This window comes from Artibeus jamaicensis, unplaced genomic scaffold (assembly GCF_021234435.1).
Source record: "Artibeus jamaicensis isolate MK-2021 breed Jamaican fruit bat unplaced genomic scaffold, CSHL_Jam_final scaffold_1283, whole genome shotgun sequence".
Taxonomy (NCBI): domain Eukaryota; kingdom Metazoa; phylum Chordata; class Mammalia; order Chiroptera; family Phyllostomidae; genus Artibeus; species Artibeus jamaicensis.
Window position 1 is genome coordinate 22,802,195 of NW_026522028.1, and position 27,285 is coordinate 22,829,479.

The window sequence follows — 27,285 nt, forward strand, 5'->3', positions numbered from 1 at the left end:
GCTGTGAGTCACTGACGGGAAAACCTCTTACCAGACCTGAACTCAGTATTTTCTTTTTGTCTGTAGTCCAGAAACAAATGTTTACTAACTTCATCTGCTGATGTACAACACCAACTTTGTAGGTGAAGAGTACAAGAGGTAGACTCTTGTTTTCAGCACATGTACAGAAGAGATTTAGTTTTGGAGCAGACAAGGATACAAATACGCCTATTGCCTTTGGAATTTTTCATAGAATGTCAGAATGCCCAGTAATTAGATCCTTCCAGAAAGCCCTCAGTACAATCAGAAGCACCCATTTAAGACAACTGGAAAAATTTCCAACTCCCAGTCAGTACCAGCATAGTTCTGTAATCTGAGAACATTCTGCATGCCCTAAATTCATTCTCAGGATTTGGTACCAAATTGTTTTCCTTAACTCTGTAGAACCCCTAGTTCATCTCCCTTTCTATCCATCCAGCCACCCACTCACCCACTCACTCATTTACCTATCCATCCATTACTTTTTAAAAAAGATTTTATTTATTTACTTTTAGAGAGGGGCAGGGAGGGAGAAAGAGAAGGAGAGAAACATCAATGTGTGGTTGCCTCTCATGTACCCCACACTGGGGACCTGGCCCGCAGTGCAGGCATGTGTCCTGACCGGGAGTTGAACCAGTGACAATTTGGTTCACAAGTCTGGCTGGCACTCAATCCATTGAACCATACCAGCCAGGGCCAGTCCATTTCTTTAGCAGATATTTGTTGAGAATCTACTATGTGGCATGCATGATATTGGGGTACTTTGAATCTAATGGAGGAAAAGAGATGGGAATGCTGTTCTAGTGATGATTTTCCTCTAAGGGGGTTCATGAGTCTTTTCTACCTGAAGTCCTCTGACTGTAAGAAGAGGCAAGGGGGGTCTCTAGAGGACATTGGCACTGGTTGATTTAATGTTCACCGAATTGATTATTTAGGTGGGATCCTCATTGCCCACACCATGTATTCAACTTGGATGGAACCAACTAAATTGAAATAATAGACCTTCATGATTCGTGACACCAAGGATGGGATACTGGGTCTCACATGATCAAGGGAAAACTGATTCTCATACTTTAAAGAAATGCATCAGACTGTATAATTGAGCTAGTTTACCTCTGAACCTCTTTCTGTGAACTGCAGAGCATTCTGCAGACAACAGTTAGAACTGTTTGTGTGGAATACTAACAAACATTTCAGAAAACAGACTAAGGTAACACACAGAATTCTTTGAACTGATTTCATAAGTACTCAGTGCTATGAAGAATTTGGGAATTTCCCAGATCTTGGAACCTTGCAAAGGCCCTCTAATGGGATCTACTCTCTAGGCATCTTTAGGCAAAATGCAGGAGTCTGCCCCTATCTGTCATCTATATATGACAGGAGTATGGTAGAGCCACTTCTGGTATTGTTGTGTCCAACAACTGTTGTTGACCCTGATTTCCTCTGTAAAGTCTCAAGAACTAAATAGTCATCAAGATTCATGCAAAAATCCCTTACCAGTGTGGATCAATTGGTTAGGCGTTGTCCCACAAAGTGAAGAAAGGTCATAGTTTTGATTCCTGATTAGGGCACATGCTTGGGTTACAGGTTCAGTCCCCGGAGGGCATACAAGAGGCAACCAGTGGATGTTTCTCACATCAATATTTCTCACCCTGTCTTTCACCTTCCCTTCCCCTTTCTCTAAAAATAAATAAATAAAATAAAAGGATTTATGCAAACAGATCTGGATTCTACAAATAGCCAGGAATCTACCTACCCATTATATTTTAGCCTCCATCCTACCCCAGGGGCTGGCATTAGCCAGAATAAAGCTCTTTGACATTACATCCTCAAGTGGGCTTGTAAGGGGCTCTCTTTTCCACACCTAAAATTTTGTCTAGGGTTAAAGTACCCTTTGGAAGCTAGAGACCCTATAGCAGGAGTATCAAGTTCTCCAACTATATCAATCCATCTTCACAAAACAAAATGTGTCTTTCTGATTGGTACACCTCCAAACTGGTCCACATATATATTGTGGAATAATTATATTATTGCTCTCAGGGTGCATTGGGTTACTTTTGTACCCTGAGCACCAAAGATGCTATTTTTATTAAGTCAACATGAAGTTCTCTTTAGGTACATTTTTTTTATTTTAAAATTTTGATTGGTTATTGGGGGAAGTATAGCTCCAAATGGTGTTAATTTTTAAGAAACTGGTTAAATGATAAAATTTAGGAAACCATTGCATTCAAGTTTAATCATGAAGAGAAAGTTAAATATGTGGCTGTTTCTTTAGTTATCATTAGGTAAAATGGAATACCATTGCAAAGAAAAATCACACAAAAAGAATAGAAATCATGGGGCTAACATGTGGTTGAAGCAGTATTGTAGGTCACAGGTAGTGTAAATTCTCTGATGATTACCAGACACAGAGGAGCTTTATTTTAGGGAGATGTATCATTATTAAGTCATCTGTCTGATCTAGAGCCAGCAATATGATCTAATGATTTCATCTCTGTATTATTTTTAATATATAGAATTAGAGATATATAGGGAGCATTTGCTATTATTTTAATAGTACAGTTTCCTTCTTAATTGCTTTTGTTAAGTAAAATAATGTTGCATTGGAAGAGAGTGTATATTTTCTTAGTAATGCTTTGCAATTCCTTGTCTTACAACTCAATAAATCATCTTACACCTGTCAGCACCTATGGTCTAAGTTTGTTGCCCAATCCACTGAGTAGTACATAGTTCCTTGGCCTGAGAACAATTCCTGAAATTAATTTAATCAAAGTGTTTTTATAATATAGTGAACTCTGGTTTGATGTCTCAAATATGTATTGATGTCTTCAGAAACGTGAGATTTAATCCTATCCAATATTGAAATAGAATTAAGATTTAGCTTTATGTAGTTTCTATTAGAGACAGGAAATCTTTGGTTAGATTAATATTATTCATGTACTCTTATTGAGAAAACATTTATTGGTGCCTTTACTTGCATGGCTAGACTTCTGCTAGATTCTGAGATGCTGTAGGAGAATTTTAAAAATTCTAGGTTGGTGGAAAGACACAACCAATGACTCAGGAGCAGCTGACATGGAAGTTATTGATCTATAAGGAATCCAGCGTAACTGAAGTCAAATGTTAATATTTTGGGGCAGTGGTGATTATAGCTAGCTTTTACTGAAGAAATTCTTGATCTACTGTAGCTTTGAGGACTTTGCATGCCAACTTGGCAGTTTTGACCCTTTAAGAATGGATAGCTTTTGGACTTTTGAGAATTTGATGTTGTATATATACAAGCTTGCTGGGAAAGATTACTTGGGTGGACTCTCATGGACCCAATTGGCTGGGCAAAAATTAGAGGAATGAAAACCAGCAATTTATGGAAGAAGATGGTTAGACTGGTAACCTAGTGAAGAAAAGGAAGGCTGAAGCCAAGGGATCTTTTCATGAACAACCAAACAACCTTGGAGAGTGATTAAGGTAAAAGGCATGAAAAAGAGGTCAGAGTTTAAGATTATGTTACAGTTCTAACATTGGAGAATGACAATATCTTTTGTAAAAATTAGAGAGTGGGAAGAAGAAGCATAGGGGCAGATGATACAGTTTAAGAAAGTTGAGTTTAAAAAGAACAGGGGTAGGTTTATTCCCAGATATTTTATTTTTCTTTTTGCTATATCGAATGGGATTTTTTTTCTTGATTTCTGCTTCTGCTGTTTCATTGTTGGTATACAAAAATGCCTTTGATTTCTGAATATTGGCTTTGTAACCTGCTGTTTTGCCAAATTCATTTATTAGGTTGAGCAGTTTTGGGGTAGAGTCTGTAGGATTTTTCATGTACACTATCATGTCATCTGCATACAGTGACAAGGAGGTAAAAGACCTGTATGCAGAAAACTACACAGCACTGAAGAAAGAAATCAAGGAAGACACAGACAAATGGAAACATATACCATGTTCATGGATTGGAAGAATAACATCATCAAAATGTCTGTATTACTCAAAGCAATTTACAATTCAATGCAATACCTGTTAAAGTACCAATGACATACTTTGCAGACATAGAACAAACACTTCAAAAATTTATATGGAAACACAAATGACCCTGAATGGCAGCTGCAATTTTGAGAAAGAAGAACAAAGTAGGAGGGATCACAATACCTGATACCAAACTGTATTACAAAGCCACTGTAATCAAAACAGCCTGGTACTGGCATAAAAACAGGTACATAGACCAATGGAACAGAACAGAGTCCAGAAATAAACCCAAGTTTCTACAGTCAATTAATATTCGACAGAGGGGGCAGTAACATAAAATGGAGTAAAGATAGCCTCTTCAACAAATGGTGTTGGGAGAACAGGACAGCTACATGCAAAAAAATGAAACTCGAGTACCAACTTACACCATACACCAAAATAAATTCAAAGTGGATAAAAGACTTAAATATAAGCCATGACACCATTAAAGTCCTAGAGGAGAACACTGGCAAGAAAATCTCAGATATTTCGCGCAGCAACATTTTTACTGATATGTCCCCCTAGAGCAAGGGGCATAAAGGAAAGAATAAACAAATGGGACCTCATCAAAATAAAAAGCTTTTGCATGGCTAAAGAAAATAGTATTACAATAAAAACAGAACCAACTATAGGAGAAAACATATTTGCCAATGATACCTCAGACAAGGATTTAATTTCCAAAATGTACAAAGAACTTACATGACTCTACTCTAAGAAGACAAGCAATGCAATTAAAAAGTGGGCAAAGGACTTGAACAGACATTTATCCAAGGAGGACATACAGAAGATCCAGAGACACATGAAAAGATGCTCAGTTTGCTAGCTATCAGAGAGATGCAAATTAAAACCACAATGAGATATCACTTCACACCAGTCAGAATGGCCATCATAAACAAAGCAACAAACAAGTGTTGGAGAGATTGTGGAGAAAAGGGGACCCTAATCTATTGTTGGTGGGATTGCAGACTGGTCCAACCACTGTGGAAAAGAGTATGGAATTTTCTCAGAACAATAAAATGGACCTGCCTTTTGACCCAGCAATTCCACTGCTAGAATTATATCCTAAGAACCCTAAAACACCAATCCAGAAGAACCTATGCACCCCAATGTTCATAGCAGCACAATTTACAATAGCCAAGGGTTAGAAGCAACCTAGGTGTCTATCAGTAAATGAATGGATCCAAAAGCTATGGTACATTTACACAATGGAATTCTATGCAGCAGAAAGAAAGAAGAAGCTCCTACCCTTTGCAACAGCATGGATGGAACTGGAAAGCATTATGCTAAGTGAAATAAGCCAGGCAGTGAAAGACAAATACCATATGATCTCACCTTTAACAGGAGGTTAAACTACAAAACAAACAAGCAAGCAGAATAAAAACCAAGACACTGAACAGGTTGACAGTGACCAGAGGGGAGAGGGGAGGGAATTTCAGGGGAAAAGGGGCAGGATTTACAGGAACTAGTATAAAGGACACATGGACAACAACTAAGGGGGGTGGAAATGGGAGGGAGGTGGGGAGCTCGGGGGGGTGGGCTGGGATGGGAGTAAAAGACAGAAAACTGTATTTGAACAACAATTAAATAAAAAAATTTTTTAATTAAAATAGCAAGGGTAATAAGTGGAACCTAATCAACAGAATAAATAAGCAAGCAAAATACAACCAGAGACATTGAAATAAAGAACAAACTGACAATAGCCAGAGGGGAGGGGAAAGAGGGATAACAGGAGAAGATAGGGGAAGAGCCATCAAGAAACATGTATAAAGGACCCATAGATAAAGCCAAAGGGGGTTAAGATTGAGGGTGGGAGGTGAGGGTGGGTGGGATGGAGGAAAGTGAAGATAGGAAAATGGAGACAACTGTACTTGAACAACAATTAAAAATGATTACAAAATAAAAATAATGGGAGCATCAAAGCTGAAAGTTAGTATAGAAGTGGGAATGAGATACCAAAGTTTAAGTCAGAGTTGAGATCTGAGATCGAAATTCAAATATTATCAAGACAGAGGAGAAAGTTGAAGCTGTAAAAAAGTTCATGTTTGCTGAGGGAATATGTATCTATGAAGTCACTGTTTTGACATAATTGTTTGGAGATGGAAAGAGCATGTTCTGGTGAAAAACTCACTGGCAGCCAAAATTACTCAGTGCTGAAGTCTGCCTTTAATTACAGTAAGTGCGTTTGATTTGAAAATGTATTTATTAGCTGTAGAAGTGATAGTTCATTCAAATAAAAGTAACACATTGGTGAAAGACAATGGTTAGTGGAAGCCACTATAGGATTTACTATCACCATTTAATTATTGAGCTGTCTCTGATGCCATAGGTTAACATTCTGCCTCCCTGGAGTGTCCTATTGCAGTGGTTGACCAAGGTCACAGACATCTGAAAATCAAATGACAAAAGTCACACTAAAAAGTCCTGAGAATGAAGTTTAACATGTTTGCTTTCAGCTTGATATATTTGGTGTCAGACTAAATCTTAAAGAGGTACACCGACTTCAACCAGTGGTGGGGAGAGCATTATTTTTTCATCATAAACAGATGAGTTTGGGTCCTCTGCTGGCTGACTGCCCTCTCCCCCTTTCAACACCACTTAAATTTTTTTAAACTGCATTTATAAATAATTGAGAATACACTAGGGCAACTTCACTAAGACTGTTTTCTTTCCTGGAACATTCTTAACATCTGAGTTGTATCTGTTTTTATTAGAAAAAGCAATTCAGGATTGCCAATGATAATGAGGTAAAAAGCATGGTTAGCTGAAGTGTGCACATCAATTTCCAAACATTCCGTCTGCTGTGACGTTCGGTCATATTGTCCCACCTTTCCAGTTCTCCAGCCCTGCCTGTTTCCCACTATGTCTTAGCCAACACTCTTTTCCATTATGCTTCTTGTTCCCCAACAGAGACAGAAGGAAGTAGAGAGAGGCCCATGTATAGGGCCTGATGATAAAGATTGAGTAATTGGATAAAAAGGTGTCCATGAGAAAGGGAAGATGAAAAAAGCAGCACAGGCATCACTATCCATCCCCACCTTAGCTTCTCCTCTCGTTAAAAATTGTTACCCCCCCCCCCACACACACACACTGAAGGATGGGAAGAGTGTTGCAACATTCCAGTAAGTGCTCCTCAGACTTTAGCACCCAAGAGAATTGCCTGGAGGTCTTATTAAATTGTAGGTTGCTGGGCCCCACCTCTAAAGTTTTTTATTCAGTGTGTCTGGGGCAGGGCCCAAGAATTTGCCTTTCCAACCAGCTCCCCAGGAGGCTGCTGCTACATTTTGAGAACTCCTGGTCTCCGTTCTAGATTCTGTGATGGGACAGGATGAGATGTTATACCTCACAATTGTTAAAACTGGCAGGTCTCCTCCTAGTTCTCTGAATATTGGACAGTTTTCTCTCACTGGTTTGAAATCAAATGGCTTTCAGTTTTTTTCCTAAGCTGCAATTATTCTTTTACTTCCTCTTTAGAAAAAACATTGAATGTGCAAAGTGAAATATCTTCCAGGGAAATGGGAATTAATTCCTTTCCAAAATATGTTGACCCTTAATTTGTCTTTAATCATATGTGCTCATACATAAACCAGCTCTGGGAAAATAGCTTAATAATTTTTTGCACACCACCACAAATTAAGTAATTAACTCTAGATTTTGATTTAGATTTTTGCAAGTGGAGAGGTGGCCATCCATAACAGAAACAGAATGCTTTGGACAAAGATGGAAAGAATGAAATGTTATTACTGTGGTTTCCATCATTGCAAATCTTTGTATTTTACCTGTTAGACCTCAGAAGAGTTTCTAGTCTTCAGGGCAGTTGTATTGCCTGAGTTGACCTTTAAAACTATATCTGTTCTTTTACCATCAGAGTTCTTAATTTTTCCCCTAAATCTTTGATTTACTGTGTAAAAAAAATCTTGCTGAATTATAAACATCTATAGTATACTTCTGTTACATCTCTTGTGAAATAATTACTGTTAAAGTCAACAAATCAAATGTGTATGATAGTAACTAATACTGTTGCAGAATATAAGTTGAAGCGACAATTAAAGAGTTCCTTTTAGGCATTAGAAATACTTGAATGACTTAACAAAGCATTCCTCCATGTTTTTGAGTCAAAAAAGCCCTCTGAGACCTGGCTGGTGTGGTTCAGTGGATTGAATGCCGGCTTGCAAACCAAAGGGTTGCTGGGTCGGTTCCCAGTTATGGCACATGCCTGGGTTGTGGGCCAGGCCCCCATTGTGGGACACACAAGAGGCAACCACACATTGATGTTTCTCTCCCTCCCTTTCTTCCTCCCTTCCCCTCTCTCTAAAAATAAATTAATTAAAACAAATTTTAAAAAGCTCTCTGAATTACTCAATGCTAATAATCAGTACTTCCTGGTAAGCACTGTTTCATCAAAGTCCCTGGGATTTACTGTGATAAAGTCACATAAATTAATACTTCTAGCTACTTCTTTCTATATATAATTTTACTCTTGTACTGATAGATGTATATTACATTCATTACAAAATATTCATTTTATTCTGTATAAATCTTAAAGTGTAAAGATAGTAAATTGAATAAATTACTAATTATTTTTCATTGTATCACAGATCCAACAACTTAGCAACTAATTCCTCAATTCTGAGCCATAGTTCTTATAGTTGGCTGCACATTAGAAGCTCCTGAGAAATTTTAAACATCCCAGTCCTTGGATTTCAACCTATTCTAAGCAATTCAGACTCTGTGGCTGGGAAGTGGATGTAGACAGGATGGTGTTTGTACAGTTCCCCAGGCAATTATAGTGTGCAGACCAGTGTGGGAACCAGTCATCTAGCAGATAATCATCATATTCCTTCCCTCATTCCATAACTTTCATGTTTCTTTGCGACTCAATCAAAATTGCCTTGATTGGACAAAGACAGTGTCAGTCCTACTAAATGAGAAGGAAATGACTGACTAGAGGTGGTCAATGCAAACACTGCAATGAATTTAGGGAATCTGAGATTCAAACATCTAAAACCCCAAGAAGATTCTGTCTTTGATGGTTACTCAGGGCTGAGAAACAGTGGCATGCTTTCATATTCATCTTTGGTTCTCTAGGCTGTCCAAGGCAGCAGATTGTCTTACATAACATTGATTTTGTAAATTCTTAACAGACCAGACCCACTTTGGATAGAATAGAATTTTAATCTATTTTTTGAGCCAAAGAGTGTAACCTCTCTTGGCTTTAATACTTTTTGCACTACCCATATGGGGATATGAACTTTCTGAACAACATGAATCCTTCCTGGGAATGCTAAAAATTCAAGAGCAAAGCTGGCCATGTATTGAATTTTAACAATCATTTTAAACAGCTGGTCCAAAAAAGCCTTTTACATGTTCTTCTAAAACCTAAAAATTTGAGGAAATAAATATTGCTATAGAAACACAGCAAATAATAGTTACCCATGCAAAATTGTTAGATCAAAGACTCAACTATATTACCTTCAGATGTATTCAGTATATTCACTTCACCTAACATAAAATATCTGCAGAGTGTTGAAGTACTGGCTTAGAAAAAAATTTGGTCTTCCCACAGTATCTTAAGAACAAAAATGTATTTCTATTCATCAAAGGCTAAGTATTCACCTTAAGACATTGGTCTCATAAAAATGTTCGATGGAATATCAGTTAAAACCCTGTTCAAGTAGAAAGGCCAGAACATGTTCGTTAATGAGTATCTGGCAATGTCATCATGTCCTTAAGACAGAGAAAAGGGTATATGATCAAAATTATCCAACCTCTGAGTGATGGAGGAAGGAAAGCCTGAAGTGCCATATGCCAATGTGTATGACATCCATCAATATCAGGGGATTGTATAGACATTAATTATCTAGTGTTCTAAGCCCCACTTTGGGTATATTTTATGATTTATAAACAAAGAAAAATAAAATGATGGGCCCTGCCTGGTGTAGCTCAGTGGATTGAGTGTGGGCCTGTGAACCCAATGATTGCAGTTCGATTCCCAGTCAGGGCACATGCCTGGGTTGCAGGCCATTTCCCAGCAGGGGACCCATGAGAGGCAACCATACATTGATATTTCTCTCCCTCTCTCTTTCCCTTCCCCTCTAAAAATAAATAAATAAAATCTTTAAAAAATAAAATAAGTAAAATAATGGAAACAGCAATCAATAAGTGTGCATGTATAAACCCAAGACCTTATTCACAAAATGGAAAGAACTAACTAATCTTCATGCTGTGCTTTCTTTACTTGCTTTTGACTATGTTCTTGCTATAGCAACCATCATCCAGTTTAAGATCCTTTTTTACTCTTTCCCAGTCTGAATCTTCTCCTCTGAACAAAAGTTGATAGAGGAATTTATTCACACTTTGTATTTTACCCACAATTAATACTATATTTTTTTGTCATTCAGAAGTCGAAAATTGTTGTAGTAGCCAACAAAAATAGACAAAAAGGATCTTCTTTAGCATGTTACACAAGAATTTTGTACAAGAATGATAAAAATTTTACACATATTCCTATACTCTCATAGTATGGGTTAATATATAAAGTGAATTGAATGATATTAAAACTTTTAAGTGGTTTAGGACCAACAAAGAAAATATTCTGTATTAATAAATAAAAGGCATTTGGATTATTTTATAAAATATATTTTTTCAAGCAGACAGTACTTTTATATAAAGTACCAGTATTCAACGCTGTCATTGCAGCTCAGAAGCAGCAATAGACAGCCCTTAAATGAATGGGAGTGTCTGAGTTCCCATAAAACTTTCTGGGCACAGAAATTTGGATTTCATATACTTTATATATATATCACAAAATTTTATCCTTCTTTTGATTTTTAAAAATGACATAAAAATGTGAAAACCTTTTTACCTAGCTAGCCATTTAAAAAGAAGCAGGCGAGCAAGATTTGGCCTACGGTTTGTAGTTTGCAGACCCCTGGTTTAGGAGATTAAATATTTCCCTCAACTTGAAATTTTTTATTTGAGCAAAAATAATAAACTATTAGTCTGTTTTCCAATATTTTCATAAACCTTTCACCATTTAATTCTTGACTGACAAATTGGTCGCCTCTTTTTAGTCAACACCATGGATATTCTGTGGCAGCCCACAGTGCTGTGTTGAGAAGGATTCAAGAACCCAAACAGGGGCAAATAAATAAACAGAGAAAGGCAGCTGGAGAGGTGCCAAATTGGATCTTCGTGGCTCTTATACCTATGCTATAATCCTATGAAATGCTTCCTGTGTGTTCCATTGATAAAAATTACAGTCGTTTTTTTTCTGAAATGTTTTTCTCTAGGCATAAATTTTGCTGTGAAAATCATTACTATTAAGTTAGAGATTTTCAAAGGTTCCTAGGAGCTTAGCTTCCTTTACTCAATGTTGATTGTCAAAAAATGATGAATGTGTTTATTGGTCAGTTGCTCACCTCTCTTACTATAGGCAGAGAAAGGGCTAGGGATGGGAGTGAACAAAGAAGGCCATTCACATCTCTAATACCTATAAATTAGTAGTCATCACTGGAGCTGCAAAAATTATAAATAAATGAACATAACTATACTAAGATTTTATTTATCTTCCTTAAAATTTGAAAAGTCTCCTAGACCATAAATGGTATTTAAATTTTTCTCTGTGTATTATTGACAACCAGATCAGAATATTAAACACCGAACTCATGATGATAGAATCTATAAATACATAGAGCAGATTCTATGAAGTTAATATAGAAATATTAAATAAAACCTGACAAGGTAAATACAGTATCACATATCAAAATGGCTTTAAGTTGTAGTCCATGGAACACTAGATTTAAATTTGTATGCAGATTATGTTTTTATTATGTTTTTGAAGTTCCCTGGGTGACCTCTCTTGCTAGGGCATTTGAAAATGTTAACTATCATAACCAATGAAAAAAGCATTAAAAAATAAAACCTGCATAAATCATACATATTTGCCATCTGTTGTGTGTTGAACCTGAAAATAGCCTTAAACTCCTGCAATGTAATTAAAACACCTTAAGAGTTTAGTTACATATAAGGAATTTATGCTTTTATGCAGGTGGCATGTGTTAATATGGGTGTGTTTTCATATTAAGGGTTGTGATTTAAGTTTCTTAGAAGAAAATATATGGCTTGTGGCACTCAATGTGTTCATATCCTGATCATGCTGGAGTGGTAGTGTTGGGTGTCAGGGCTACAAACACAGTTCCTGAATGTCGTTTTGAATATGATGGAATGAAACAAGCCAGATCTGTGTTTGCCTTGAAAGGTATCCAGACTTAATATTATACTTTAAAGACATTCTGAAGCATTGACTTCGGAATAAGAGCAAACATTCTTTAAGGCCTGGACAAACCCTAAAGGAATTACTGAAATCTCCTGTTTCAGGCATACATTTTAATAGTAGTGTTCAATGGCAAGTCATTAATTCCCTGCAACCTGACTCTTAGATACAGGTCTCCAAAGGCTAAAATTAGGGGTATTTTTATCTGCTTACCTTGCTCTTTGATTGGGTATCAGTGTATGTAAAAGTACAAAGCTCATCTATTAAGTTTGACTTACTATTCTCTGTTGGTGTCCATATCCATGCCTAAAGGCATATATTGGGATTGCTGTAAAATCAGCTGTCCTCCCAAGAATTATTAAATTATTAACTCAGATCGGTCTCATTAAAAAGTATATAGCATAAAGGAGGTTGAGTATGGCTCTATGAAAATGCACCAGAAGTGTATGCATTAAGAACAAACATTATAGGAGAAATCAGACATCCTTTCTGTATAAAGTATATAGAGGTGCCCCACTCTCTTAAGGAGCACATGTTTTACAACTTTGTCTTTTGCAAGTTCGACTTTTACCCAGTCTTTTGCTTGACATTAAGAACCCAACTCTGCTTCCTTGAAGCTTTACATTTAGAAGGATGATCTCGAATTATTTATATTCTTCTTTAATGGTGGTAGTAAGAGGGGTGTGTTGAATTCCATCAAATAGCTGCACACATAGGAAAACCTGATCCTTCTCAAAAAAATAGCCTGAGCACATCCTTTTCTTTCACAGAGTAAGAGTACAATGGGGTGGGAGGGAAACCCAAGGAAGAGGCAGTAAATTAAGGACAGGGGCAACTTGACTTTGGTTTTAGATAGAATTTGGGTCCATGATAATTGATAGACTATCTGTTCATATAAACTTCTGTTTATAAAAATTTACTCAACCATGTAGTATTTGCCTTCCTAGAAATCCTGTGGTCTGATGGAGTTATATAGTATTTAGAATGCTTCTGATTTATCAATGCCCTCTTCTTGGGTTCAGACTTAACGCTACCAATGAGAAAAGCCCTCAACAACAGAAGACATTGTTTTAGCTATAGTAGTTGTTAAATGAACTAACCAGGTAGTTGATTTATTACATTAGATTTCAGGAGGATTATCCAATGAATATTTGATTTTTCCATGTTAATTGCTCCCCCAGTGAACATCTGAGAATTTATAATGGGAAGGGACTAAGCACTGATAGGTATACAGTAGGTACTGAATACATACTTTGGTTTTGTTATACTCTCCCCTCAGTAGTAGGATTATTTCCTGCTGTGCAGATGAATTCCAGAAGAGAATGTATGTGCCAAGGCCCAGGAAGGAGCTTAGCCTAGGAGCCAAATCTCACTCACCACCTATTTTTATAAATAAAGTTTTATTGGAACACAGCCCTGACAACCATTTGCATATTGTTTATGGCTACTTTCTTACTAAAACAGCAGAAGAACTGAGTAGTTGTGACAGAGACCATATGGCCAACAAAGCTTAAAATATTTACTGCCTTGGCCTTTACAGAGAAAGTTTACTGAGCCCAGTTCTAGAGTCTAATGCTGTGTTGTCCAATAATGTAGCCACTAGCTACATGTAGCAGCTGAGTTTTTTGAGATGTGGCTAATGGAACTGAGATGTATTATACATGAAAAACACATACCAGATCCCAAATAGTTAGTAAAAAGAAAGAAAAAGGAATGCAAAATAGCTCATCATTTTTTAAATATTGGCCACATGTTGAAATACTAATATTTTTGGATATTGAGTTAAGTGAAATATATTTTTAAAATTAGTTTTACCATTTGTTTTTACATTTTTTTAAAATTTTATTGCTGTTTAAGTACAGTTGTCTGCCTTTCCCCCTTCCTCCTCTGCTCCCCACCCCAGCCATCCCCACCTCCCTCCCCTGTTTCCACCTCCAACTTGGTTTTGCCTATGTGGCCTTTATAGTTGTTCCTGTAAACCCTTCACCCTTTCCCCCACATTATCCCCTCCCATCTCTCCTCTGATTATTGTCTGTTTGTTCTTAATTTCAATGTCTGTGGTTATATTTTGCTTGCTTGTTTGTTTTGCTGATTAGGTTCCACTTAAAAGTGAGATCATATGGTATTTGTCTTTCACTGCCTGGCTTATTTCACTTAGCATAATGCTCTCCAGTTCTAACCATGCTGTCATAAAAGGTAGGAGCTCCTTCTTTCTTTCTGCTGCATAGAATTCCATTGTGTAAATGTACCATAGTTTTTGGATCCATTCATTTACTGATAGGCACCTAGGTTGCTTCCAACTCTTGGCTATTGTAAATTGTGCTGCTATGAACATTGGGGTGCATAGGTTCTTTTGAATTGGTGTTTTAGGGTTCTTAGGATATAATCCTAGCAGTGGAATTGCTGGGTCAAAAGGCAGGTCCATTTTTAGTTTTCTGAGGAAATTTTATACTGTTTTCCATAGGGGCTGCAACAGTCTTCAATCCCACCAACAGTGCACTAGGGTTCCCTTTTCTCCACAGCCTCACCAGCAGTTGTTGTTTGTTGCTTTTTTTATGATGGCTATTCTCACCAGCGTGAAGAATGCTATATCTCACACAGTGTGAAGCATTCTATATCTCATTGTGAGATATAGAATGCTGTATTTTACAATGTGGTATCTCATTGTGGTTTTAATTTGCATCTCTCTGATGACTAGTGATGCTGAGCATCTTTTCATGTGTCTCTGGACCCTCTGTATGTCCTCCTTGGAGAAGCGTCTATTCAAGTCCTTTGCCCATTCTTTAATTGGGTTGTTTGTCTTCCTGGAGTGGAGTCATATGAGTTCTTTATATATTTTGGATATCAAACCCTTGTTTGACTTATCAGTGGGAAATATGTTTTCCCATACAGTTGGTTCTTCTTTCATTTTAATGCTGTTTTCTTTAGCCATGCAGAACCTTTTATTTTGATGAGATCCCATTTGTTTATTCTTTTCTTTACATCCCTTGCTGTAGGGGACATATCAGTGAAAATAGTGCTGCATGAAATATCTGAGATTTTCCTGTCTATGTTCTCCTGAAGGACTTTTGTGGTATCATGGCTTATATTTCAGTTTTTTATCTACCTTGAATTTATTTTTCTGTCTGGTGTAAGTTGGCAATCCAGTTTCATTTTTATTTTTACATTTTTAACATGACTATTAGAAAATTTAAAATGTGGAATGCATTTATGGCTCACATTATAGTTCTAATGACTGTTCTGGTTTAAAGCTTAGCATTTGGAGAGTATGTGACCTCTAGAAAAAGGTAGGAATGCACAAAATGGGGAAAAAAGATAGCAATCTCTTGTATTTAAAAATATCTTTCAAAAGCATTAAAATCTATTAATTTGGCTATTCTCATAAGAAGGAATACTGAAAAATAATGGACTAGATGTCCATGTACAAGATTTTAGGTGAGTTCTCCCAGAGGAAGACCCTGACTCAGAATTCAAATTGGGACGGGCTATCTGGGAAGCACCTGTCAGGGTAAAGGGAAGCTGGACAGAGAAGGGAAGGAAAGAGGGTGTGATCATGAACAGATCACTATGGTCACTATGGTCACCTGAGCTTTTCCCAGTGGAGCTCTCTGAGAGATTTGATGAAATAGGACTCAGAGTGGCCCCACCAGGCAGGTAAAGAACCTGAGCTGTTCATCTACCAACTGCCACTAATCAGTTGCTGGTTCAGGGCTATGCTTAGGGGCATTAGCCTCCTCTTGTTCTCTCTACATTCCAGCCTGCCTTTCCTGGGGCCAGATAAAACCCTGGAGCAGAAAGGAACTGTTGTTTGCAGCAAAGAGCCATCAGCTAGCTTGAGAATGGTGACTGCTTGAGGCATGAGGTTGGGCCCTGTAGAGTCTTGTACTGACACCAAACTGAGTGTTTTATCTTGTAATCTATGATTTTAACAAACATTTGTATAGTCCCTGGTGTATGTGTTCTTTTTCTCCTCTGATCTTAACAATAGCACAGCTAGGTAGATTTATCATTATTCACATATTATGAAAAGGAAAACTCAGTCCAAGAGTCATTTGTCCAAGAGAATTCAGCTAGGATAGTAACTCCAATCTCCTCTCTCTGCATGGATGGTCACTTCTGCCTGACTCCTTGGATTGCTACGAAGCTCAGCTCCATAAGGAGATGTAAATACAGTGATGTTCTTGAGGTGAGAACAGGAAACTCAAACTTTTGGGAGGAAGTACTCTGTAGAATTCCTTAGATAGCCATAGGGAAGTAGATACTTATATCTGCTTAGTCCCAAGACTCTTATGCCAAAAAGCATTATCTCTCTTTTACATAAAACACAGTCAAAATCAAGAGGTTATAGGACCTGCTGACTGCCACACAAGATGTTAGTGGTACAGTTAAATTCTAGAAGACTCAACAGCAGTCCCCATAGTGGAAGCTTATGAATGCATGGTTAATTGAGGACTGGATTTTGTTACCTTCCCATTACCGAAGCTCTCTTCAAAAGTATTGTCAGTCCCTTTGGTGCCTCTTGGAAATAATGTCTCTCCCAGCTTTGTTTCCCTTTATTATACTTCTAACTGACTTGGTAATTCTTCCTGGACTTCAGTAACACTTGTACTATTTAAATTTGAATAACCCCAAAGGATGTAGATAGGTCAATATGTTTAAACCACAGGCTTTAGTCTACATATTAGTTGATTAAAAACAGATCTTATACATGGTGTATACTTAATCAAGGGAGGGGAAAGCAAGCAGATGTTTGTAAAATCTAAATGTGTTGGGCTATATTTATTTGGCTCTCTTGCTGACTAGCTTTAGAAAAGTCATACCTATGACAATTGAACTGTAAATAGTTAGATGATGTGTTTCCCTAGAAATTTCCTGCTCTGAAGGGTCAGCCAAAAAGAAAAGTAAGAGGATTCCCTAAGATTGACATACCAAAAGAAGTTGACAAATATACCATAACATGGTCATATTTAAATAAAGGACATCAAATAACAAAATGCCTCAAAATTATGCTCTACTCTCTGACCATGAAGTAACTAGTGGTTGCAATTCATTTAATACAAACAGTAGGAAAACTTTGACTTTTGTTATTGTTATTATTAAGAACTTTGAAAGCAAGTTTTTCTTTGATGCAAACATGAAATTATTAAGTGCACCTAAATCACTGTCTGGTTTATTCTCCAACTTTTTATTATATGTCATCCTTTAACTGAGAAACAATCATTTTTTCCTCCTTTGAAATATTCATATTTGAAGCACTTTGTGTGTTTCAAAGCCAAAATGGAAGATTTTGTATGGGTCTTCCAGTCTAGGTAAAATATGCACAAAACCTTTCTCTGAATTTGGAACACATGAGAATTATAGATAAAATATTTTAAATGGATTTTAAAGAATAATAACCAAGCTTAAACATAATTAGAAATCTTCAGAGACCAGAAGTCAAAGGAAATGCAAGATGGTGAAGGGAGGCTGAAGCTGGGCTTCTCAAAGAAGCAGAGATAAGCTAGGAAAGCAAAGACCTGCGGGGAAATGTGGTGGTGTGTGTCCTTCACATGGCACGAACCTCAGACCACCTGTACACCTGAAGGCTAGGATTCCCCCTTATAAACTCTAGGCTCAACAAGTACCGTCCACCTTCTCTGCAATTGGAGCCAGACAGAATCCTCATGGAAAGAAAGAGAAGCACTGAGTCAAACCAGTATCTGAGTCTCTATGGCACATGGGTGTCTTGTGGGAGGGCCCACTGTGGGGAAACAACCACAAGCCCTAACAACAGAGTGAGCATCTTGCCTGGCTGGGCTATGTCACTCCCATAATCACAACACAGGGAACAAAGTTCACATCAGATGGTCTCTCAGACAAAAATTATGACACAGGTAAAATCAGATTTGGGGGAAACGTTATGCAAACACAGGAAAATACGAACTGCCTTTTCTAAAAAGAGCTTAAGAATAAGTATGTTTACTTGTCTTGAAGTTATGAATGAGGGAATTGCATCCTGGGAACATAAACGGAAAGTAATTCAGTAAGAAGAAGAGGTGATAAAGAACCTACTGGAAATGAAAAATGTGGTCATTAAAATTTTAAAAATTGTTAATAGGATAAATGCCAGATTAATAAGCATAGCTTGTTAAGAAAGACCAAAGAGATTTGTGCTTTTGACTTGTGCCTTTTAAATGAGAAATAAAAGTGATTATTTTACTGAATATACCTTTCTAAATCAAAAATTTAGGAAAGGAAAAAGAATAGACATTTTCAGAAATAAATTTCACAGCATAATGAATTATTATCACCTTTATGAAACTGTTAATTTTCAAAATCCCCCTCATGCTCTTTCCAAATCCTATTTCTCATGTGGTATTACGAATCCAAGATCTATTTTGTTTTCAATGAAATTTCTTTTTATTCCATATCTTCATTGTATTTGTGGAATTGTCTATATGTCACATGCACAGATGCCCTAATCCTTTACCCTCTCATAAATCTCTGATCTTGGTGTATGACATTGTCCTATTCCCTGCCTATGGAACACACTTCCACATGTTCACCTGTACCTCCAATCCATCTTCTCAAGAAATTCCCACTGTGGTTCATCAGAAACTTCCTGTCCATCTCTCCAGCCTCAGTGGAAAGACTGTGTCTTCTTGGAAACCTTCTCTAGGCAGCTCTGACTCTTCTCTTGATTACAGCATCTCTCTCCCATTTGCATAGCTATCTCCTTATGGGCAGGGAGTACATATTTTGTTCTGTTTCCACAGTATCTTTCTTAGAATCTGGCATACAGTAGAAGCTCAATACATACTTGTATGAATGGATAAATAAATTAATAAAAGGTATAAATGAAGAGCATACATAATGAGAAGCAATGGAGAACTCTTAATGAACCTTCTACAGAATAGGAGATTATTGTGGTTGAAAATAAGATATAATAGTCATTATGGGGAACTTGAAAGGTGATGTTCTAAAAGAATAGGCAATAATTCCCGATTCTTAAGCAGGCTACTGATCTAAAAAAATGTAGAATTGAAGAAAATTTGATCTGGCATCAGTAAGTTGATGGGCAAATACTGAAAGCCTGTATGATAAAAAGGTTCTAAGAGTGAGTAAACTTAGAAATGCCTATAAATGACCATAATGTCAGCAATAACTGGACAATTAATACCTTCCTCCAAGGGATTGACTCAGCCAATGCACAAGATGGTAAATCCTAGAAATCCAGTAGTAGTTGATTTGATGTAGGAATATATTCTTTATATCATTGCCATTTCTGATTCAGATAAAGGAATAGAAATTCAATGACCTCCTTTCTCCCCAGTTCATGACCTAGGAGTAACCTATAACTAATCATACCTGAGTTAGTACAAGAAGCAGGACCCAAATGAACAACATTTGTATATTTTAAAAGGTTCTTTTAAATGTGACTTTTCAAAATCCAGTTTAAACCTATAAATACTTGAAATTGCATAGATATTATTGAGGTTTCTGAAAAAAAAATGTATCAGTTTTCCTGGGTATGAGTAATTTTGTGTATAGCAAAATACTAAAACTATGCAGAATAATATTTTTCCTCTCTTTTTTGAACAGCAAAACTTAGAGACCAACCTTACCAACCTTATTAAGAGAAACACGGAACTGGAGACCCTTTTGGCTAAACTCATTCAAACCTGTCAACATGTTGAGGTGAGTGGTGTATTTCATTTGAAAACTGCTAGATTGTGGTTTTTATACCCTCAACCTTTCTATTTTCAAAACTGGAATCTTCTTAAAATTAGATCCTTTGCAAAAGCTAAATGTATGAGATGGATGAAATTGGAAGGAACCCTAGAACCTTAGAGAACCTCTTCCTCTCAACTGCTTGCCCTGATCCAGCTTTTCTTAGCATTCCTAGTATTACAGACTCCAATACAACCTACAAGAACAGCCAAGAAAAAGCATTATTTAAAAGGCATTGTATTGGCTGCCATAACATATTACCACGAACTTGGATAGTGTAAAACAATAGAAATTTCTCTCGCAGTCTGGAGGCCAGAAGTCTGAAATCAAGGAGCTAGTAGGGCCACACTTTCTCTGAAGGCCCTAGTAAAGTCTCCTTCCATGCCTCTTCCCATATTCTAGTGGCTGTAGGAATTTTTTTGAGTTACTTGGCTTGTAGCTGCTATGGTCTAGTTTCTGTCTCTTTCATTACATGGCATTCTCCCAGTGTGTCTTTGTATTTGTGTCCAAATATTCTTCTTCTTGCAGGGACACAAGTCGTTGGATTAGGGGCCACCCTACTCGAGTATGAACTCACTTTAACTTGATTATATATGCAAAGACCTTGTTTCCACATAAGACCATAGTCACAGATACCAGGGGTTATGTCTTGGGCATACCTTTTGGGGGAACACAATTCAACCCCCTACAGGTGTGGATTAAATACATCTTGGTTAAGAAAGCTTCTATGAAATTGACTACAATTGTGATGTGTTGGGATTAATTAAGTTAAGAGTGTGTAAGCAGGAGTGATAGCCAAAGCAAGTTCCAGAACCTATATCTGATTCTCTGCTTAGATGGATTCACTTTTGGCAATAATCTCACCAGGGAATATTCTGAGTCTTGTTGATTAAACAACATTGTAAATAACAGATAACAAGCATAATGCTTTTATTATTGTATGGTAAAGCAAATATGTATTATAAGAATAAATGGATGAACAAGATGGAATAATCCTGGTGCTATATTTTATTTTTATGATGTGATGGTATTTGATGTTTAGGACAATAAGAATTATTTCTCTTCAGTAAAAAACAATTACCTGTGTTTTATGGGGAAATCTTATCAATGCTTTATGGCTTGGGTGATTATTTCATTCAATTTTAGATAGTTACTACTTAAAGCATTAGTGTCTGTTTTCCATTATGGCCTGTAGTGGTTTCAGAACAACTGTCTTGTTTCTAATGCAATACTAGTATGGCTTGACTTTACAAAATGTTATTCATCCTAACATGTAAAATTATATTCTATAATGTTCAATAATTTCTTTTTTTAATTTATTTTTTTAAATTGATTATGCTGTTACAGTTGTTCTATTCCCCCCTTCATTCCCCTCCACCCTGCCCCCCATCCCCACCATTACCCCCTTTAGTTTATGTCCATGTGTCTCAAGTCCTTTAGATTCTATATTTCCCATGCTATTCTTGCCCCCCATCTATTTTCTATCTACTGTCTATGCTACTTATTTTCTGTATCTTCTCCCCCCATCTCCTCCTCCCACTCCCCTGTTGCTAACCCTCCTTGAGATCTTCATTTCTATGTTTCCACTCCTGATCTAGCTGTTCTTTTAGTTTGCTTTCGTTTTAGGTGTGGTTGTTAATAACTGTGAGCTTGTTGTTCTTTCACTGTTCATGTTTCTTTAACTTCTTTTTCTTAGATAAGTCCCTTTAACATTTCATATAATAAGGGCTTGGTGATGATGAACTCCTTGAATTTGACCTTATCTGAGAAGCACCTTATCTGTCCTTCCATTCTAAATGAAAGTTTTGCTGGATAGAGCAATCTTGGTTGTAGGTCTTTAGATTTCATGACTTGGAATATTTCTTTCCAGCCCCTTCTTGCCTGTAAGGTCTCTTTTGAGAAATCCACTGACAGTCTGATGGGGACTCCTTTGTAGGTGATTGTCCCCTTAGCTCTTGCTGCTTCTAGGATTCTCTCCTTCATTTTAATTTTGGCTAATGTAATTATGATATGCCTTGGTGTGTTTCTTCTTGAGTCCAACTTTTTTGGTACTCTCTGAGCTTCTTGGATTTCTTGGAAGTCTATTTCCTTTGCCAGATTGGGGACATTTTCTTTTATTATTTGTTCAAATAATTTTTCCACTGGTGGTTGTGTCTTTCCCCCTTCTGGTACCCCTATAATTAGGATATTGGAGCGTTTAAAGATGTCCTGGAGGTTCCTAAGACTCTCCTCATTTCTTTGAATTCTTGCTCCTTGACTCTTTTCTGTTTGGCCATTATTTGCTTTCTTCTGGGTCACTCCATTGATTTGAGTCCCAGTTTCCTTTTCATCTCCATGGGTTTTCTGTGGAATTCCATTCATTTCCCTTAGTTTAGCCTTCATATGTTTCTCTAATTTGTGGCTATAATCAGCCAGATGTGTTAGGAACCTGATGACCAGTGTTTTAAACTGTGCGTCTGAGAGTTTTGCTATTTCTTCATCGCTTAGATTTATCTCTGGGGCTTTGAGGTCTTCCTGCGACATTTTTGGTTTGTTCTGGCCCTTTAAATGTGAGAAGCGGCGCCTTGGACTCCCAGGTCGCTGGGTTGTGACGCTGTATGTGGGAGCGTGGTCAGAGCGGGGATATGGCGGCGCCCTCTACTGCCGCCAGCCACGGGGACCGCCGGGCCCCGGTCCAAGCGCCCACTCCCTCGCCTGTCCGCTCGCCCACAGATAGGCAACCGCAGTCAACACGCAGCACCGCCTCCCCACTGTCTCCTCAGCAGTCGCTCACCCAGTGGGTTGCTCGGTCGCTCACTAGGTCCAATCCTGGGTTTGGAACCCGTGCGTCTGGATTCGCGCGTCTGGATTCTGTGCCTGGGTCCGGCCGACCAGAGTCCTGTGCAACCCCTCACGAGACGCCGGTTTCGCCCCTTACCGGTCGGGCTGAAGAATTTGTTGTTACCGGACTTCCGAAAAGTTCAATTTTCCGTGTTCTGGTTGTGTTTTCTGATGCTAATATTTAGTTGTCCCTAAACTTGGTTGTGTGAGAAGGCACGGCACATCCACCTATACCTCCATCTTGGCGGAAGTCCCCAATAATTTCAAATGATAGATGTATCATTGAAAAATGTATAAGCATATTTCACTTTCATTTCAAAAGATTAGCTATTAGTTGAGACATAGGCTTTTAAAACAAACATTACTGAATTAATTGTAGCAGACTTACAAATAGACACATACAAACTATTAAAAGTTATTCCAGATAAGGAGTAAAGAATATTCATTCCTTTCACTGTTGTTGTTTCTGTATACATTCTTTGGAATAGAAAGAAATGTTTATGAATGAATAAATCTGATATTTGGGAAATTTATTCTAGATAAAAATTAAAATTAATTATCAGTAGAAAAAGTATGGTACTGGCAGTGCTTATGTTTCCATGTTCCCTTAGTCATAATTATTAATATTCTCAAAGCATGATTTTCAAAAAAATTGAGCATTCAATCCTCATATAATAATGCAATGAGTCTACACTGCAGATTTATTTAATTGACTGATGAAGGAACCAGCAAGATGATAAAGCACAAACACTGGGGGAGGAGGGTAGTTGGAGAAAAAGAATGATAGAATAAGAGCTAAATTAGATGCAAAACTGGTTAGTAACCTGAAGGGTAATAAAGTTATAACATTTGGGCAAAATAAGTTATATATCATCAGTTTTCTCTAATTTAGCATTTTGGAGAGACTTTAACTTTGCAGAGACTAAGCCCTAATCAATAGTGACTAGAAAGTAAAGCTCTGCTATATCCCAGCCTGGAGAATCAGATGACCCTTGCTGGCTTGATGACATCAAGCTGGCTTGATGTAGTATATTGCAGTATGACACCAAAAGGGTTCACAGTCTTCTTTTTGCTTTACTTCCAAATTTCAGTTAATTTAGTTTAAGATGATTTTCTGTTTATCCTGTTCTAGACACAGTTGATCTATGAGCTGTGTTCACTAAACAAATATTTCTGGATAAGGGTGTAAATGTTTGCTTATGGTCAGTTACTCTGGTTTGTTAAAGGGTCACATTAGTTTGTTCATCCCATTAATATGTATGGAGCATCCACTGTGCATGTGTTGCACTATGCTAGGTGCCAAGGACCCTGCCCACAAGGAGCTTACCATCTTGACTAAGGCAAAACAGCCACTACAGTATATATAAAATAGAAAACTAATTGCCATAAGAAAGGTGTGGATTGTATACTTTGGAATTTCACAGAAGTAAGAAATTTCTTTCAGATGGTGACTGGGGGAGATAGTGCACAATCTGATCTTGTGTTGAAGGGATGGTAACATATGGGCCAGATAGAGGGATGGAAAAGGCATGGAGGTAGAAGAATGAAGAGTGTATATACACAAAGCCAAGTAGTTCATTCTGTGGAAACAGGAGGTGCCTGGGGGGACAAGTAGAAAGTAGCTTTAGAGAGATGACAGCTAGGTAGACTTTACTATTGCATCTGAGTTTGAACTTTATTTCATCTTGAAGTGTTTGTTAGTGAGAGCTTGAGGAACACAAAGGTCTGTGTAACTTTCACAGTTACAATCAACACGCCTAACTCTTTTCAGGAAATGATATTTCTGGTAATGGGGAAAAGAATGTGGATATCTTGGTGCAAAATGATTGCACATCCAAGGGAAAACATCTCAGCCCTAGTAAACTCCAAAAAGGTAGTTGAATTTGTTAGGCACCAGCATGATAGTCTTTTAAATCAGTGCAGTGGAAAAGAATTTCCTGGTTCACATCCTGTTTCTAGACTGTATTTCTTTCTTTTCCTCTTCCTGAAGGTGTCCTTGTGTTTGAGTATGAGCATTCCTCAGGAAAATGATCCCCATGCCAGCTGAAGCTAAAAAACCTAAAGCTCAGAGGCAACTCTCAATTGTAAATGAAATCAAGTTCCCACAGAATTGAGGAAATGCCACATCCTTATAAGTCCACACCTCCTTCCTGGGGTTGACTTCGGCTTTTCTTTTGAATGAAAAGTATTTCAAGGTCTACCCCCATCCCCATTGTTTTTATAACTTGTTTTTAAAATAAAGGTAAACAAATGAAATGCTTTTTTTATATACTAAGCACCGAATCTTTTAAAAACTAGAGTGTGGAGGATATGAAGGCAAGACAGCTTAGGACTCAGGATGTAGAGGCATTGAAAGTGCAGTATCAGCTAGATTCTCCAAGAAATGCTTGTGTAATGTGGTGTTGGGATTCTAAAACCTAGTGGGTTTTTACTCACTGGGTTTTGTTTTCTTCAAGAGAGGAATACAGGAGAAAATTCCACTGGGATGAGTTTGAAGTCAGTTATGGTGTACAAGACAAGCCTACCTATGATGAGTGATCAAAATATGAGTCAGCTGTAGAGCTTAACAATTCTAGGTCAAATATAGACTTTTTCTCTGCATCATCTCCTCCTTTTTTTCTTTTAGAAATCAGAGGACCTAGCTTATTAGCTAAGCAAATACTTAGAATCACTGATGTATGCCAAATTCTCCTCACATTCTGAGAATCTAGTTCTTTCACAGGGAATACAACACCTGGGCACACAATAGATGCTCATTTGGGGAATTACTGGTGACCAATGACTGAATTCACAGTAAGATGGTAAAGAAAAACTGCAGAAGGGTGACTAATTGTTGTAGTAGTTTGGAGAAGATAAAGAAAGGCTCAGCTGACCTCGTCACCCTTGCCTGAGCTCAACCTAGTAGGGCATCTTCTAAGCCAACATCTCATCAAAGTCCTGGCATTAGCCTGTTTGGCTTATTTTGCCTTGTTTGTAATCACTTTTTAAAAACAATTTCTTTTCTCTTGTTTTTCATACTAAGTTTTTAAACTATATATTTCTTTTATTTTAATGGAGAGGTTGCTCTCTTACTGTCTTTCTCTGAGTTTTTCCAGTGCTAGGTGACAATAAGGAGTGACAACTTTTTTGTAGGTAGATTAAGTACCATTTAATTAAATTTTTGTTCAGATGTTAGGCTCCCTAAATTGAAAGGGAAGAGGATGATGTGTCATGGTACCTTGTAAGAAATGATGAAAAATGATTTGGGGTCTCTAAAAGATTTTTTAAGTCATTCTCCAAACCCTAAAAGCATTCAATTGTAAATTTATTTGAAATACGGGGGTGAAATCACTGGGAAGATGAACTTTTATGTTTAATTTTGTTGTGAAGTTTTATGCCAATGCACTCTCTATGGAAACCTTGGCAAAATGTTTTATCTAGAGCCATTGGATTCAGACCAGCATCTGAACACCAGACATGCTGTTTGGTTTGTTTTTTATTTTTGGACAAGTGTCTGATCTTGGATGATCATGCTAGGGGCCAACTTGAATGTCCCAAAGTCATAATCCATTTTCACTTGTAGATAAGAGATCCCCACCTTGTCTGAGCCCTTGTGAGAAAGCTCTTAAGGTATAATTTGAATCAGATTCTGGACTTCATTAAACCACATCAGGCAACCCACAGTCATCCATGGTTCTCTGTGTAAATGGCTCTGGGATGATGATAATGTGATAGTGTAAATGTGGTGGCCACTGTGGTAAAAGTCTGATCTCCCAAGTTCAAGTCTTAGGATTCTCAGGGAAAAGAAGAAAAGGAACTCTCAGCTGCACAAAAATTCTTTGTTTGTGGAGAATATTCATGTTTTGACTCCTGCATGTGTATAAGGGCTATGTGTCCAGTTTACTCTGCTAAAACTGATAACTCACGAAGGAAATTTAGCTTTGCTCAGTGGAGATGGAATTTACTGTTTGTAAAAGTAATTTGTTGCACACACTTCAATGTCTCCCTTAGAGTCAAAGCTCTTGCCTTAAAAAAACTGATTTATAAAGGGTGTTGGGTCCTATTACCTTCTTAGTTATATTCATAAGGAACAATGAGAAGACCTCAGTAGAAAATAGTCTACAGTGGCTGCACCAGACTTGAACAACAATTTAAAAAACAAGGAAGTCTTCTAGTATTTTGGAATAAGAGATTAATCCAATGAGTGAATTAAGATTCACTTAATTCACTCATTCATAAATGAATCATTAATTCACTTATGAATGAGTGAATATAAGGCTTAGTGTGGCCTTACTTTCAGAATAACATTTTCAAGTTTCAGCTTTCAAACTTTTTTTCAAAACCATGATCCAAACCTTTCACTATCTGCCTCTTTGTTCATTTTGGATGGAACGACTGTTGTGTTATATTCACATCCTACCAGATGGCTCAGGCTAGAGTATGTGTGTTCCTCTGACGACAGTCCCTCTGACATATTTGAATTTAGT

The 27,285-nt window shown here is 37.4% G+C and overlaps 1 protein-coding gene across 7 annotated transcripts in view; it reads left to right on the plus strand.

The window, feature by feature from the left end:
• The window catches only part of MID1 (midline 1), a 374,792-nt gene that overhangs the window by 280,399 nt on the left and 67,108 nt on the right, over positions 1–27,285 (plus strand). For all 7 annotated transcript variants that reach the window (XM_037157517.2, XM_037157518.2, XM_053655803.1 and 4 more), the window contains one exon: positions 19,871–19,966. In XM_037157517.2, the coding sequence (XP_037013412.1) occupies positions 19,871–19,966 (96 nt within the window). The remainder of the gene's footprint in view (positions 1–19,870; positions 19,967–27,285) is intronic.